Source organism: Podarcis erhardii, assembly GCF_964252035.2.
Source record: "Podarcis erhardii genome assembly, chromosome: 6".
NCBI lineage: Eukaryota > Metazoa > Chordata > Lepidosauria > Squamata > Lacertidae > Podarcis > Podarcis erhardii.
Window position 1 is genome coordinate 57,057,583 of NC_138510.1, and position 14,043 is coordinate 57,071,625.

The 14,043-nt window shown below is 43.6% G+C and overlaps 1 protein-coding gene across 4 annotated transcripts in view; it reads left to right on the forward strand.

The window, feature by feature from the left end:
- Nucleotides 1–1,512: 1,512 nt before the first annotated feature.
- The window catches only part of OSBPL9 (oxysterol binding protein like 9), a 62,480-nt gene continuing 49,949 nt past the window's right edge, over nt 1,513–14,043 (forward strand). For 2 of the 4 annotated variants that reach the window (XM_081868234.1, XM_081868235.1), the window contains exon 1: nt 1,513–1,670. In XM_081868234.1, coding sequence (XP_081724360.1) covers nt 1,560–1,670 — 111 coding nt within the window. In that variant the 5' untranslated portion in view covers nt 1,513–1,559. The remainder of the gene's footprint in view (nt 1,671–14,043) is intronic. The other 2 variants (XM_081868230.1, XM_081868231.1) reach the window with 1 other exon arrangement.

Sequence of the window (14,043 nt, forward strand, 5' to 3'; positions counted from 1 at the left end):
AGACAGCCAGAGCCACCAGTTGGACTGGCTGTATAGGAAAGCAGGCAGCTAGGAGGCTTGACCCTGCTCCACTGAATTGAAATTTCAGCCTTCATGACATAGGAAAACGGCCAAGTAAACGGCTATTTTCGTGGAGGAGGGTCAAGATATTAACTGATATGCATGAAATATCATATATAGCTATATAATCCCTAGTGTAGATGAGACCTTTGGAGCAGGCATTTTTTTAAAAAACCGGCTTAGTAGGGCAGTAATTATGAACCACCCTAGTAGGGCAGTAATTGTTCCTTGACAATTTGTCACCTGATGATGGCACCTGGGGCAGCCTGCCCCCCGCCCCCCCTACATCCCTGCTGACGAAAAGCATAGTAGATTAGGGCAATCCAATCAGAACTAGAATGTCTGCAAAATACCTTTACAGCTCCAGGGTTCCGAGAAAACTTGTCAGTGCTGAGTGAATTCCACATCTGTAGTGGGAACAGGATAATAAGCACCGTCTTTATTCGGAGTGACACCCAAATGAAGTTCTGTAACTCTGAATGCACTCGAAAGGAGTTTCAACGAGGCTTTCTTCCAGGTCACCTACGTGCAAGCAGAAATGCAGCTTTCGGCACTTTTAAGCCCATACTGGCAGCAGCCTAAAATGCTTCGCTATACTTTAAGACAGCATCTTAAAAAGCAGAGACATCACCTTGCCGACAAAGGTCCGTATAGTTAAAGCTATGGTTTTCCCAGTCGTGATGTATGGAAGTGAAAGCTGGACCATAAAGAAGGCTGATCGCCAAAGAATTGATGCTTCTGAATTATGGTGCTGGAGGAGACTCTTGAGAGTCCCATGGACTGCAAGAAGATCAAACCTCTCCATTCTTAAGGAAATCAGCCCTGAGTGCTCACTGGAAGGACAGGTCCTGAAGTTGAGGCTCCAATACTTTGGCCACCTCATGAGAAGAGAAGACTCCCTGGAAAAGACCCTGATGTTGGGAAAGATTGAGGGCACAAGGAGAAGGGGACGACAGAGGTCGAGATGGTTGGACAGTGTTCTCGAAGCTACAAACATGAGTTTGACCAAACTGTGGGAGGCAGTGGAAGACAGGAGTGCCTGGCGTGCTCTGGTCCATGGGGTCACGAAGAGTCGGACACGACTAAGCGACTGAACAACAATACTTCCCCAAGACTTTTCCAAAAACCCTCGTGCGCCCCCTAACGATTTTTTTTGGGGGGCCCCCCCTCCACCTTGCGTCCCTCAGTACACAAGTCACGCCCCCTCACTCTTTATCTCCTCCCTCTCGTTAGCAGCGTAGGCTCTGTGTGTGTGTGTGGTGTTTTTCCCCCTTGCCGCGCCCGCCGCCTCTCTCCTCTTAATCTCGCGCCGCCTCAGTCCGGCCTAGCCCACTGACGGTGCGCGCGCACCCGCCCGCTCGCGCGTTCTTTCTTTCTCTCCGTCCCTCCTCTCTCCTCCCCCCCCCCCCGCCCAACCCGCTCCTCCTCCTCCCTCAGCCCCGCCCACGCGACCGGCGTTCGCTTCAGCGGGGCCGCTTGGCATCTTACCGGCTCCCAAGATGGCGTCCATCATGGAAGGCCCGCTGAGTAAATGGACCAACGTGATGAAAGGCTGGCAGTACCGCTGGTTCGTGCTCGACTACAACGCGGGGCTGCTCTCCTACTATACGGTGCGTGTCGAGGGAGGGGGGGGGCAAACCGGGAGGACGGAGCTGTGGGGGTGGGGTGGGGGGGCGAAGCGGAGGACAGCCAGGCTGCCCGCTTGCCAGGGGTAGGGGTTTCTGAGAGAGGGAGTGTCGCGGTCGCGAGGAAGCCAATAGGGATGGCAGAGATTTTGGCGCTAGCCAATAGGGTGGTAGCGTTGGGAGATTTATGTGGAGCGGGGCGTGGGGTCGGGCCGCGTTTTAACTTGAGGCGACTGAAGTGGCGTTTTTTGTGGGGTGTGGGGAGCCGAAGGGCCTGGTGGTGCTAAGTGCTCTTTACTTTGTGAAAGGGGGAGGCGGGTCGCAAAAGCACAAGCCTGTTTTGGGTCTGGGGGCGGGCAAGCTGTACTCTCCTTGCTTGAGGAAAGGGGCTGACTCCTTTTGGCAAGCGAGGTAGAGCTTCCGCGTGATAAACGTTGGCAGCCAAGGCTGCTTTTGTGCCGCATTTGAAGGCGCAATCCAACCATTCCTCTCTTTCAAAGTAGGGATAGACCAGAAAAGGGAAGTAGCAGTAACTTTCTCCCCCTCTCTGTCAGATGGTGACTCCATCCTGAGCACCCAAACTTGAGAGCAAGTTTCACTGACGTGAAACAAACAAAACACAGGCTCTGCTTATGGTCTTGCCCATTACTGTGTCTACTTCAGGGGAGACATCTTGATAATTGAAATCTGCACAGCACAGGGGATTAATTAAAAGCGTAAAGAGTTGTTTGGCAGGATCAGACACAAGGTTGAACTACTGAGGCACTCTTTCTGCAGCTTACAAACAGGACATTAGGGACAAAACAATAGAAGATGTCTGTTTCGCTGTCTGTACCACACTAGTTACAGATAGGTAGCCGTGTTGGTCTGCCATAGTCAAAACAAAACAAATTCCTTCCAGTAGCACCTTAAAGACCAACTAAGTCAGTTCTTGGTATGAGCTTTCGTGTGCATGCTTTCATGTGCATGCTTGGTATGAGCTTTTGTGTTCTTGGTATGAGCTTTCGTGTGAAGAAGTGTGCATGCACACGAAAGCTCATACCAAGAACTGACTTAGTTGGTCTTTAAGGTGCTACTGGAAGGAATTTGTTTTGTTTTGTACCACACTAGTTACACTGTATCTTTGAAAATACAGTAACACACGAATCTGATGTTTACTATGGAACAATTTTGGCCTTAAAACAAAGTTTGAATAGGTTTAATTCAGTAAATTGTTTAAGATTCAGTTAAATTGAGTGTTGCTGCTTCGGATAGTAGTAGTCTTTGATAGCGGTAAACTTTGCAAGTTAGCAGGTGCTTTGTGCAGTAAAACTTCTCATTAGCACACAACTTGTTTAATCCAAATTTATTTTATGGTTTCAATTAGAACATTATAGACAGGCAACTTGTTCAGGGTTAGTCGTAGGTAGCAGTCTTTTAACACTTAACTGGGAGTAATTTGAGCTCAATAGGCTTTTGTTCTGAGTTGACATGTATAGAATTGCACTTGTTTTGTTTTTACTTAGTTGCCACTTGAAACATTTACCTTTTCTTAATAATCACCAATGCAGTATACTATATGATTTTTGTGTGTGTGAACAATCTTAAGGCAGAGGCAGGGGTTATTAGCTTGTGTATGGGGGGGGGGCGTTCTTATTTTTTTATGTATTTTTTATGTTGTTGTTTTTATGTTTATGAGATTTATGGATGAAGGACAGTATAAAAATTAATAAAATGAAGTAAAATAAACAAGCCATAGTAACTGCAAGGTCACTCTATTGCTTCTTACTTATTATTGCCGAAAGGTGATCTATAAATATACTGAGTTCAATGTGACTTAAAATAAAAATAAATAAAAATAATTCATTATTAAAAACCAATTCAAGTCTAAGAAGCAACAGGGAAAACTTCTAATCACATAGCAGCAGCATGGGATAAACCAGTCTTTCCCAAACTTGAGTCTTCAGCTGCTTTTGGTCAACAATTCCTACCATCCTTGACCACTGTTCTTGCTAGCTAGGGATGGTGGGAGTTGTAGTCCAAAAACAGCTGGAGACCCAAGTTTGGGAAACACTGGGATAAACAGTGTTAGAATAAACAACAGAGGAATACAAATAACTTAATCTAGCTGCAGAAGTTACAGTGAATAAGGTAAGTTTTATTACCACTCCCTCTGAGAAGAGAGAATGTGCCTGCCAAAATTTCAGTGGGAAGGAATTCCAACCACAACAGAAAAAAACCCCTGTTGAGGGCAGCCTGGCATCTTGACTAAGCTGGAGACTGGGATTGGTTAGTAACATTTAAGACTATGACATGCTATAAGTTTGATCATATGAGTGTTATGTGGAAATATGAGATTACCATTGTGGTCTTTGGTTGGAATAGAGGCATCTGTGTATTTTAAGGCTTACACCATAGAATTGCCATATGAGTTTAATTCTGGTGACTGAAGTGGGGTGGGTAAAGCAGTAGGAATGTCCAGTCCTAATACTTTAAGAATAGAACATGATGATAACAGCTAAGTTTTGAGGTAGAATTTTGAAGTTTGGGCAGATGAGCTAGTCCTTGGGGTCATATTGGGAAATTATAATATGTATATTGAGAGGGAAGATAACCATTTAGGGGGTAATATTTCAGATAAAAGCATTAAGGAGAGTTGTCAGCAACTTTACTGGCAGATGCTTTTTGCTTTGTGTGTGCAACAAGTTAGCATGTAAGAGCTGCCACTTCTTATGAATTATAATATATTGCTGTGAAAATGTAGAGATTCTTATTGTTATATAACAAGGGCAAAGAACCTGTGCTAGGAAGAGGTGTTACGGTACTTTAAAAATAGGACTAACATTAAATTCCTGCTGCAGTAGTGCAAGAGGTATGAGGGGCTGCAATTCTCCAATATGGATGCAGGAACCATTAATATCACTTCTTAATTTAGATGACCCTTTATTCTCCCCCCTCCCCAGATTTTTCCAACAGGATGTGAATGTACTGATGTACATTTCCTTACAAAGTCTACACCAATGCCTTGTGACCTTAGAGTGAGGGTGGGTAATAAATTGTAATAATAATAAATTAAGTTGTCGCATTTAAATACAGCCTTTCTGTCAAGACACTCAAGGCATTTTTACAATCTTGGAGTATTAAGATAAACATGTAAAGTTGGGTGTGGGGAGAGGCCAGTCAGTCTGGATCAGACACTGATGTTGTCTCTGCTTCTTTCCCTTGCATTCTTCTTCCTCCCAAGTAGGAATATTATAAGGAACAATTAACATAGTGGGTATGGAGTAGTATTGTGTGGCTTCCTTTCTGGGTGCATGAATATAAGAGACTAAGGATGGAGATCTGGAGATCTGTGTTTTGGTGTTCTGCTCTTGTGCTAGTACTGTACAAAGAGCTCAATTTGCACATAACTCTTAAGCCATGGTTTGTTGAGCATACAAACCCAGCCCAACAAACTAAGCATGATTTGTTTTCTATCAGCAAACAACATTGTGGAGACACGACTTGTTGGCTTACAACCCATGGCTTGTTTTAACTGTGGTTTTAGTGTTACTGCCAAACCCAGCAGCCTTGCTTAATCATGGTTTGTTTCATCATTGCACCTCAGACACTCACCAAACTACAAAGGCATGATGCAAGAGCCACTGGAAAACAAACTAAGCTTTCAAGAAATAAGATGTGACTTGTTCATTCATCTGTGAGATGGTTCATGGTTTCTTCAACAAACCATGGTTAAAATAGCAGTCACGGTGATTCATTGCCTGAAGTAAAGCTGTAAAAGTACTTGCCTTGATGTTGGCTTGTGAATATATTCACTTTGCAGGCAAACAGTTCAAATATGCTTATTATGTTTCAAACTCATACTTTTTAAAAGTCTGAATTTGCCAACATGATGCAGTGTGATCGTCTTTATCATCTTTTTTCTTAAGGTGTATGAGCTTTGAATAGGAAGGCTCTTCTGAAAGAAAAAGAGTTTAATGTGAGGATATGTTCACAATATGTTGCTTTCTAATTGAATTCATTGCTTTCCAATTAAAACTTAAGAACATAGGAAGAACCCTGCAGGAGTAGACCAAAGGCCTGCCTAGTTTAGTTTAGTTTCCTGTTTCCCAGAGTGGCCAACAAGATGCCTACGAGAAGCCCACAAGCAGAACATGAGGTAACAGCTCTCTCCTGTTGTTGTTCCCCAGCAGCTGGTATGCAGAGGCATGGTGTCTCTGACTCTGGAAGTGGTATATTGCCATCATGACCAGCAGACATTGATAGTCTTAGCCTCCATTAATTTGAGTTAGAGCTTAATTGGGTGATCCTGAATTCTAGTATTACAAGAAAGAGAGAATAACTTCTCTCTATTCCTTTTACACGTATATTCTTTGTCCAAAAATTTCAGGTTCTGCAGAACATTAAATTTTCATCAACAAAAGAACAGGCAAGCATAGTGGGTAAATGTAAACTCACCTGGTCTTTATAATTTTGCTGATGTTGGGGTGTTAAAGGTATAGCTCATTTTAAACCATTCCATGTACTTTGGAGAACACTGAAATTGCCATTTCTATGAGTTCATAAGGGAGAATGGAAATGCCTGAGAAAATAAAGTGAGCAAACCCAATGGCTGAAGAGTCCTTAAGCAAAACTCTATTTCATTGCCAGCTGTAACTTTTAGTTCTGGTTTAATTTTTTGCCCCAGAGATCTAAATTTTCAGGGGGGAAATGTACAAAGAACTTAATTGTATAAGAGAAATACATCAAGATCAATCTCGGCTTTCTTCTGTACACATTGCTGTAGAACAACAACCTCATTATGTCTTGTACACAAAACTGGAAACCGAGAACTCAACTGCAGGTTTTAGATACAGTTTCTTTCTGTTTCAGCAAGATGCTACTTTGCCACAAAGGAAAATAAGCACTGTACTGTTTACATAAATCTTCTGCATGAGGTAACTGCATTCCATTCTCATTTGGTACCTTGGACTCTCCCTCTGCTTGCAATAAGTAACCTGATACTTCACATCTGTTCAAAACAAGATTCTTGGTGAGCTTGTTTTACAGACAAAAGTATAAACGCCTGTTAGGAAATCAGATGTGCACACTTCTGCACTGGATAATCTTTGTGATTTGCTTTCAGTCCTCAACAAATTGGGGGTTGCAAGGAATCCTGAATGGGAGGGGGCGGATAAGCATTTTGGCAAGCTCTCTCATAATGCAGTAGTATGAGCCTGGTGAGCCCGGGGTTAGATGAATATCTTCCTGCTCGTGTAGGCCTGAACTTTGGTAATTAAGTGCTGTAAAGGTAAAGGGACCCCTGACCATTAAGTCCAGTAACAGACGACTCTGGGGTTGCGGCGCTCATCTCGCTTTACTGGCCGAGGGAGCCGGCGTTTGTCTGCAGACAGCTTCTGGGTCATGTGGCCAGCATGACTAAGCCGCTTCTGGCAAACCAGAGCAGCACACGGAAACGCCGTTTACCTTCCCACCGGAGTGGTATCTATTTATCTACTTGCACTTTGATGTGCTTTCGAACTGCTAGGTTGGCAGGAGCTGGAACCAAACAACAGGAGCTCACTCCATCGTGGGGATTCGAACCGCCGACCTTCTGATCGGCAAGCCTAAGGCTCAGTGGTTTAAACCACAGCACCACCCACATCCCTAATTAAGTGCTGTAGTGTACCGTAATTACTGTATAGTGTTGACAGCTAAGGTTTATGGCTACTGCTTGCAAAATGTGAGACGTATGGACCTGATAGGATAGTATATGGAGGATACCCTCTTCCCCTGTCTTCCAACTCCTATCTCTCGTGCTTTTCCTTTGCACGTAGCCAGATGGGCCACATTGCCTCCGTGTAACTACTAGTGTAACTGGGATAGCTCAGTCATGAGAGCATGAGACTCTTAATCTCAGAGTCGGTTTGAACTGCCTGGTGGGCCAAATATTCCTGCATTGTAGGAGGTTGGACTAGATGACCCTCATGGTCCCTTTCAACCCTCCTGTGATTCTATGATACTCTTATTGTGATAGTTCAGAGTGATAGGGAAATGCTCGTCATTATGATGGGTAGTTTGTGTTGCAGAAGCTTGTAGATTGCATGGTCTAAGTCTGTGTTTGCTGTTCTGAATGCAGAGGCACATTGGGGTGGGGTTAGACTTCTTGTCTCTGTTTAACTCCAGCTGTTGAAGATAAAATTTCATGTGATGTAGGAGATCTGTGATTGGCTTTCCTGGTGTGTGCGTGTTGTTGTTTTTTTAACTGAAACACTGTACACCCATGGAAAACTGCCAATATGATCATAGAAGCAGCCCTACTGTATGTTCAACACTGCCTGCTCCATGTAAGTTCCAGGCAAATTGCTCCTCCAAGCTGATGCTTGTGTGAGTGTGATTTTACCCTGTGGGGTGAACATATTGCAGGGAAACTTTAACTCAGAGAACTGCATGGGAAAAGGTTAAACATTATCCTGCCCCCTCCACTGTTCTGATCAAATTGCCTGCCCTATGCATGAGATTTAGTTATAGATCTTCTGAATAATGTGTACTTTGGTCCTGAGAATCAAACTTGTTACGTTCTGCATAACTCTGCACCAACTGCTGTTTTGGTCACACTGTAACTTGACTTAAGATTCGCCTCCGTTACTGAAGATTGAAAAGAGGCCACTGTAACATCAACTTTTTCTTTAAAAGATTCAGTGAGGATCTGGAAAATTACTGGCTAATTAGCTTATTGACTGTTCTAGGAAAGCTTTTCAAAAGCTTTTGTTAAAGTTTCTCACCAAAGATTCCCAAGTAAGCTTAATAGTCATGGAATGAGAGAAAGGGTCCTTATATGGATTGGTAACTGGTTGAGAAACAGGAAGCAGAGAGTGGGAATAAACAGTGTTCTCAGTGGAGGGATATAGAAGGTGGAGCTTGGTATGAGGATCTGTGTTGTTTAACCTAATTTAGTAGCCCTAGGGTTACTTGAGTTAGGGATGCAGTAGCCATGCTTGCTGATGTTACCAAATTTGAACAAGTTGGTTAAAACAAAAAGAGGTTGTAAGCAGGGGAGGCGGGGGTGGGGCGGTGCGCCCCAGGTGTCACACCTAGGGGTGTATGACAAAATCCCCCCTGGGCGGGAAAGAGGGAGAGGCTGCGAGGTTGTGAGAGAGGGAGTGAGAGAGAAGCGAGTGGGGGGGGGAGAGGAAATAAGAGAGAGATAGGGGGGGGGGAGGACAGCCGAGTAAGAGGGAAGAAAGGAAAGAGGCTCTGCCTCAGGCTCTGGGCAGTGGCAGCAGTGGCAGCATCTGGCTGCTCCTCCCTCAGTGCCCTCTGGTGTCTATCCAGTCCCTGACATTGGCCACTGTGAGAAAAGAGTTCTGGATTATATCCGTCTTTGGCCCAACCCAGCAGGGCTCTTAAACATGTCATATAGTCCGAATATGTCATATCAGAGACCTGAAAAAACAACTAAACTTTAATGTTGTCAAATGATCTATGAGCTCGTGAAAGATAAAAAAGTGAGTCCTCCCTGGAAGAGAGGGGAGTGGTTGTGGGCGGGAGCCCGAGCTCCGCCCCTAGCAGAGGGCGTCAGCCCCTTGCCTCCTCCTCTCACCTGGCTGGCGCCCCACCCCCTCGTCAGGCACCCAACCAGGTGCCTCTGAGGGGGCGTTTGCAGCAACCTTTATGCTGCAGCGCCAGCTCCTCCCCAGCCTCATTCTTCTCTTCGTCATCTCGTCGCGAGTCACCCACCCTCCACTCCCTTTGAGCTCAGGGTCTTAGTCCCTTGGCCTTGCTATGGACCTTAGGTTGGTCACCCTGGTTGTCCAGGGGGCCTTGTATGAATTTTTCCATTTGGCATTAGCTTTTTGGTTTTTTCGCCTACCTCGTAGCAATCGTCACAACTTTCGTGGTATTGGTGGGTAGGTTAGGCATTGGAATTATGTGTTGTGGTGTGTCGAAGGGCTAGGTGTGGCCATCGCCTATGCCTTCAATTTTTTGGGTATTCCGTTAAAGGAATCTGGCGGTCGTGTACTCTGTCCGATACCTGCTTGGTGGGAGGCCATGGCACGACCCTCGGTGACATCAGGGGAGAGCCTATAGTTGGATTAGCATCAACAGGCTCCACCTACTGGTGAATAAACCCCCTTGTTTTTAGACATCCAATGCCGAAGCCAATACCTTTTCACTGCTGTAGTCAATAAAGTTGTGGCCTTTTCTTGCCCATTAACCTTATATCACGTGTCCTTGTGTATTCATTCCACATTGTGGGGGTCGGGTCCTCGAACCACAAGCTTGCAGTTATTTAAAAGTGCTAAATTTCCCCTTCATCATTAACAGAGATGTGAGTTATCAGTGCCTGTATTGAAATCTCTTCTTTCTCAATTATAGCTTAGGGCATGGCTAGTTCTGGGAATTCTTTACGGACCTCTTGGTTCAGGTCTTAAAAGGTGTGCTTGAAAATAACAAATTAAAAAAAACTTTCCTGATAGGCCTATGATTGTGACATTAAGCATGAAGTTGTATATTGTCTTAATTTTTTTCTCTACCTCTCACAAGCCTGGCATTATCTGGAAAAGTTAATACTGCAGTAAATATATTGCTATTGCTCAATAATACATATGGGAAGATATTCACAAACAGTGCTTTAATCATTTGGTCATTTATGGCAAACACTGAGGGAGTCTACTAAGTTCAGAAGGGCCTTGCTCAAGGCAAGTGAATATAACATTGCAGCCAGAGTAAGTTTAGATTGTTTGTTTTTACTTGAAATTTATTCTCAAGGGTTGCTCAATAAGACATATTTGCAGGTCTATACAGTATTATAGTTCAGTAGTCAGCTTACTTTCTCTTTCTAGAGAAATCTTTCCTGTTCCCATCCTCTGATCCCCTTCTGTTGGGTTGAATTAGGTCCTTCTGTGCTTTTAAAATGGATTTTTGTGGCTTAGCTTTTAAAGAGCATATAGGCATAAATATGCAGTGTATGCCTATATTAGTATATAGTCACTCTTCACTGATGTTATGAATTCTATTTGCTTTTTTACAGAAATATATTGCACAGGAGGACTAGATAGAACTGCTGCTATTGCTTTGAGTTTCCACAAGATGGAGACAAAATATGAGATTCTCCTCCTTTCTTGGCTTGGGAATTTTAGGCCCATTGTTTTTGAGTTTCCTCTTCATGTCAATGCAGTGGAAAAATCCCAGGCAGTAGATTAGATTCTGAAACTGCTTTCATGTTAGTTTATTTCTGTCAAGATAGCAACCTTCATCTAGTATTTACACTTACTTGGTAAATGCTTTCATAGGCAAACTCTGTCCTCCATATGTTTTGGGACTACCATTCCCACCATCCCTGACCACTGGTCCTGTTAGCTAGGGATGATGGGAGTTGTAGTCCCAAAACATCTGGAGGGCTGGTTTTGCCTATGCCTGCTTTAGATTATTCACTCATTTCTCATATTTTCTTTCTTATTTCTAAAACCTCATCTCAAACAGTTATTTGATCATGGCAATCAAGCCAAAAACTAGTTGCGAGAACCCTGCCATCTCCATTGATCCTTGACTTCACATCTTCTTATGAGGGCAAGAGCAATTCCTTGTTCTACTCTCCAGCTCTAAGTTGGGAAGTGGAAAGAACTGCAGGGGCTTGTATGTCTGATAGTACTTCTGAAGTTCTCCGAGTTCCTTGGCAATGCAATGGTTATATAATGCCAGCCTTCCTCCAAACCTTGATGCTAAATAGGATCTTTGTGCAAATGCATTGATGGTTCTCCAAGGGTGGGAAGTCTGGGGCTTCTCACATTAACCAAAGGAATGAAGTTCATGTAGTGTAAGTTGACTGAAGAAGCAGCAGTTTGCTGTCAGCCACAGGCATTCTGGATACTGACACCCAAAAGAAGGGTGGTATTTGTTCTCTTAACTTTCACAGCAGCTGACTTATTAGTTGCTTAGACTGCCCAAACTGTTCAGCCAGGTCTGAGCCTATACTGTAAGTGCTTGGATAAACACCCCTCTGAAATGATGCCCAGTTAATTGAGTGCTCTATAAAAAGCCATCTACATGTCTTTAAACAATTGGTTAGATTCATTGATTGACTATTACAGACCTATTTTAGATGTTATCTTTCTTAACGTATGTGTGTAAGGATAAGGTGCCTGTTTGGAAAAACATACATGAAACCACTGGGTGGGGTTATCCAGAGGTTTGGAGTATGTTGTCAGCAGTATGCTGATGACACTCAGCTCTATTTCTCCTTTAAATCTGCAGGTGAGGCAGTGGAAGTGCCGGACCAGTATCTTGCTTCAGTAATGGACTGGATGAGAGCCAACAAACTGAAACTCAGTCCAGATAAGACTGAGGCACTGTTAGTGGGTGGTTCCCTAGACCGGATGGGTGGGAGATCGCCAGCTCTTGATGGGGTTACACTTCCTCTGAAGGAGCAGGTTCGTAGTTTGGGGGTACTCCTAGATCCTTTCCTGTCGCTCAAGGCTCAGATGGCCTCAGTAGCCCAGACTGCCTTCCATCAGCTTTGGCTGGTGGCCCAGCTATGCCCCTATCTGGACAGGGATAGCCTAATTACTGTTGTATATGCTCTGGTAACCTCAAGGTTAGATTACTGCAATGCGTTATACATAGGGCTGCCTCTGAAGACGGTTCGGAAACTTCAGCTACTGCAGAATTCAGCGGCCAGATTGCTCACCGGAGCAAGACGGTTTGCGCATATTACACTGATCCTGGTCCAGTTTCAATGGCTACCAATTCCAGGCCCATTTCAAAGTGCTGGTTTTGACCTATAAACCTTTAAATGGCTCAGGAACGCAATAACTCAAGGACCGCCTCTTTCTATATGAACCTACCTGGACCCTGAAATCATCTTCTGAGGCCCTTCTTTGTGTGCCTCCTCCTTTAGAGGTCAGGAGGGTGGCAACATGAGAACGGGCTTTCTCTGCAGTGGCTTCCCATCTGTGGAATGTGTAGGGAAGTTCACCTGGCGCCTTCATTATACATGTTTAGGCGCGAGGCAAAAACGTTCCTTTTTAACCAGGCCTTTGGTTGATTTGATTTACATCCTATGCCCTTTTAAAATGTGGGGTTTTTTTGGGGGGGGTGTTATTGGGTTGTTTTCATTTTATGTATTTTGTGGTTTTATATTTTGACTTTATTCTGTGAACCATCCTGAGACCTCTGGGTATAGGGCGGTGTATAAATTCAATACATAATAAGAATAATGCATATGATCTAGGAGGACAGATAGTATGGTAGCAGAAGGTGAGGAAATACAGCTATTTCCATACATCAGTGGTCACCTCTTGTGGCTTCTCCCTCATATCCTATTAATCTAAGGCTAGTTAGTTCTGACAGACAGCAGGTGAAGTGGTCAGTGTTCAGCCATATCACTTCAGACTGTAAGTCTTCACAAAAAGGGTTCCTGCATGTAGAAGAGGCTAGGCTACAACTCTTCTCACTGATACCTATTTTTCAATGTGCTGGACAGGGAACTAGATAAAAAAAAGCATTCAGTTACATGAATCCTTAACTTCAGTTTGAAGTGAGGCAGCTTAGTACAGGTTTTATGACTCCATCTGCTGTTTGTGAAAACTAGGTCTAAATCCTCTGGGCATAAGCACTGGTGTTGTGTACAGAACTTAGCACACTTGCAGTAAATAAAATGTATGATCGCATGGTGCTGTTGTTCCCAAGCTTGCTTGCAAAAAACTTGAACAGAGGCATGAGTCTGCCTTAGAATACATTTTATCAAATGGAGCTCTAGCTTCTATGAGAACAGCCTTAAACTTTTATTTGCAAGTTTAATAGAAAGGGAAATAACTGATTGAGACCACTTTTTAAGTAAATAAAAACTTGTTTGGAATGGCAGCTTGCATCTTGCCTCAGTTTTTACTTCCTCTGTTGAATAGATTGTCATATGCCTGTGCCCTTAGAGCTAAATAGCCTAGTTTGCTTTTTGAATTCTTAAACACAAATAGGAGAGGCCCTCTTCTTGATTATTTTGAGTTTGCAGTCTTCTGTGTGGTGGAACATATTGTTCTGTATAGTTTTGTTTCAGTCTGTTAGCCTAGTTGCGACTTAGAACAAAAGGCTGCTAAGCAACTTTATTCCCCAGTCCTGGATTCTGTGGCTGATTCCTAATTTTTCTGCTTCCAGACAAATGTTTTTCCTGTAGCTTTCAACCTAGAGTGGCCTTACTAGAATGTCACAGTAAACTATGATTTCACTTTTCTGAGCTGTTGGTTTCTTTTGAGCAATAGCAGACAGGAGACAAACAGCTAAGAAAGGCATGTTCATGGTAAACTATTAAATGTGGTTTACTGTGACATGCAAATTGAGCCAGCAGCTTAGTTCACACATAAACTGTGGTTTGTTTAAGCTGTGGATTGTTTATCAAACCATA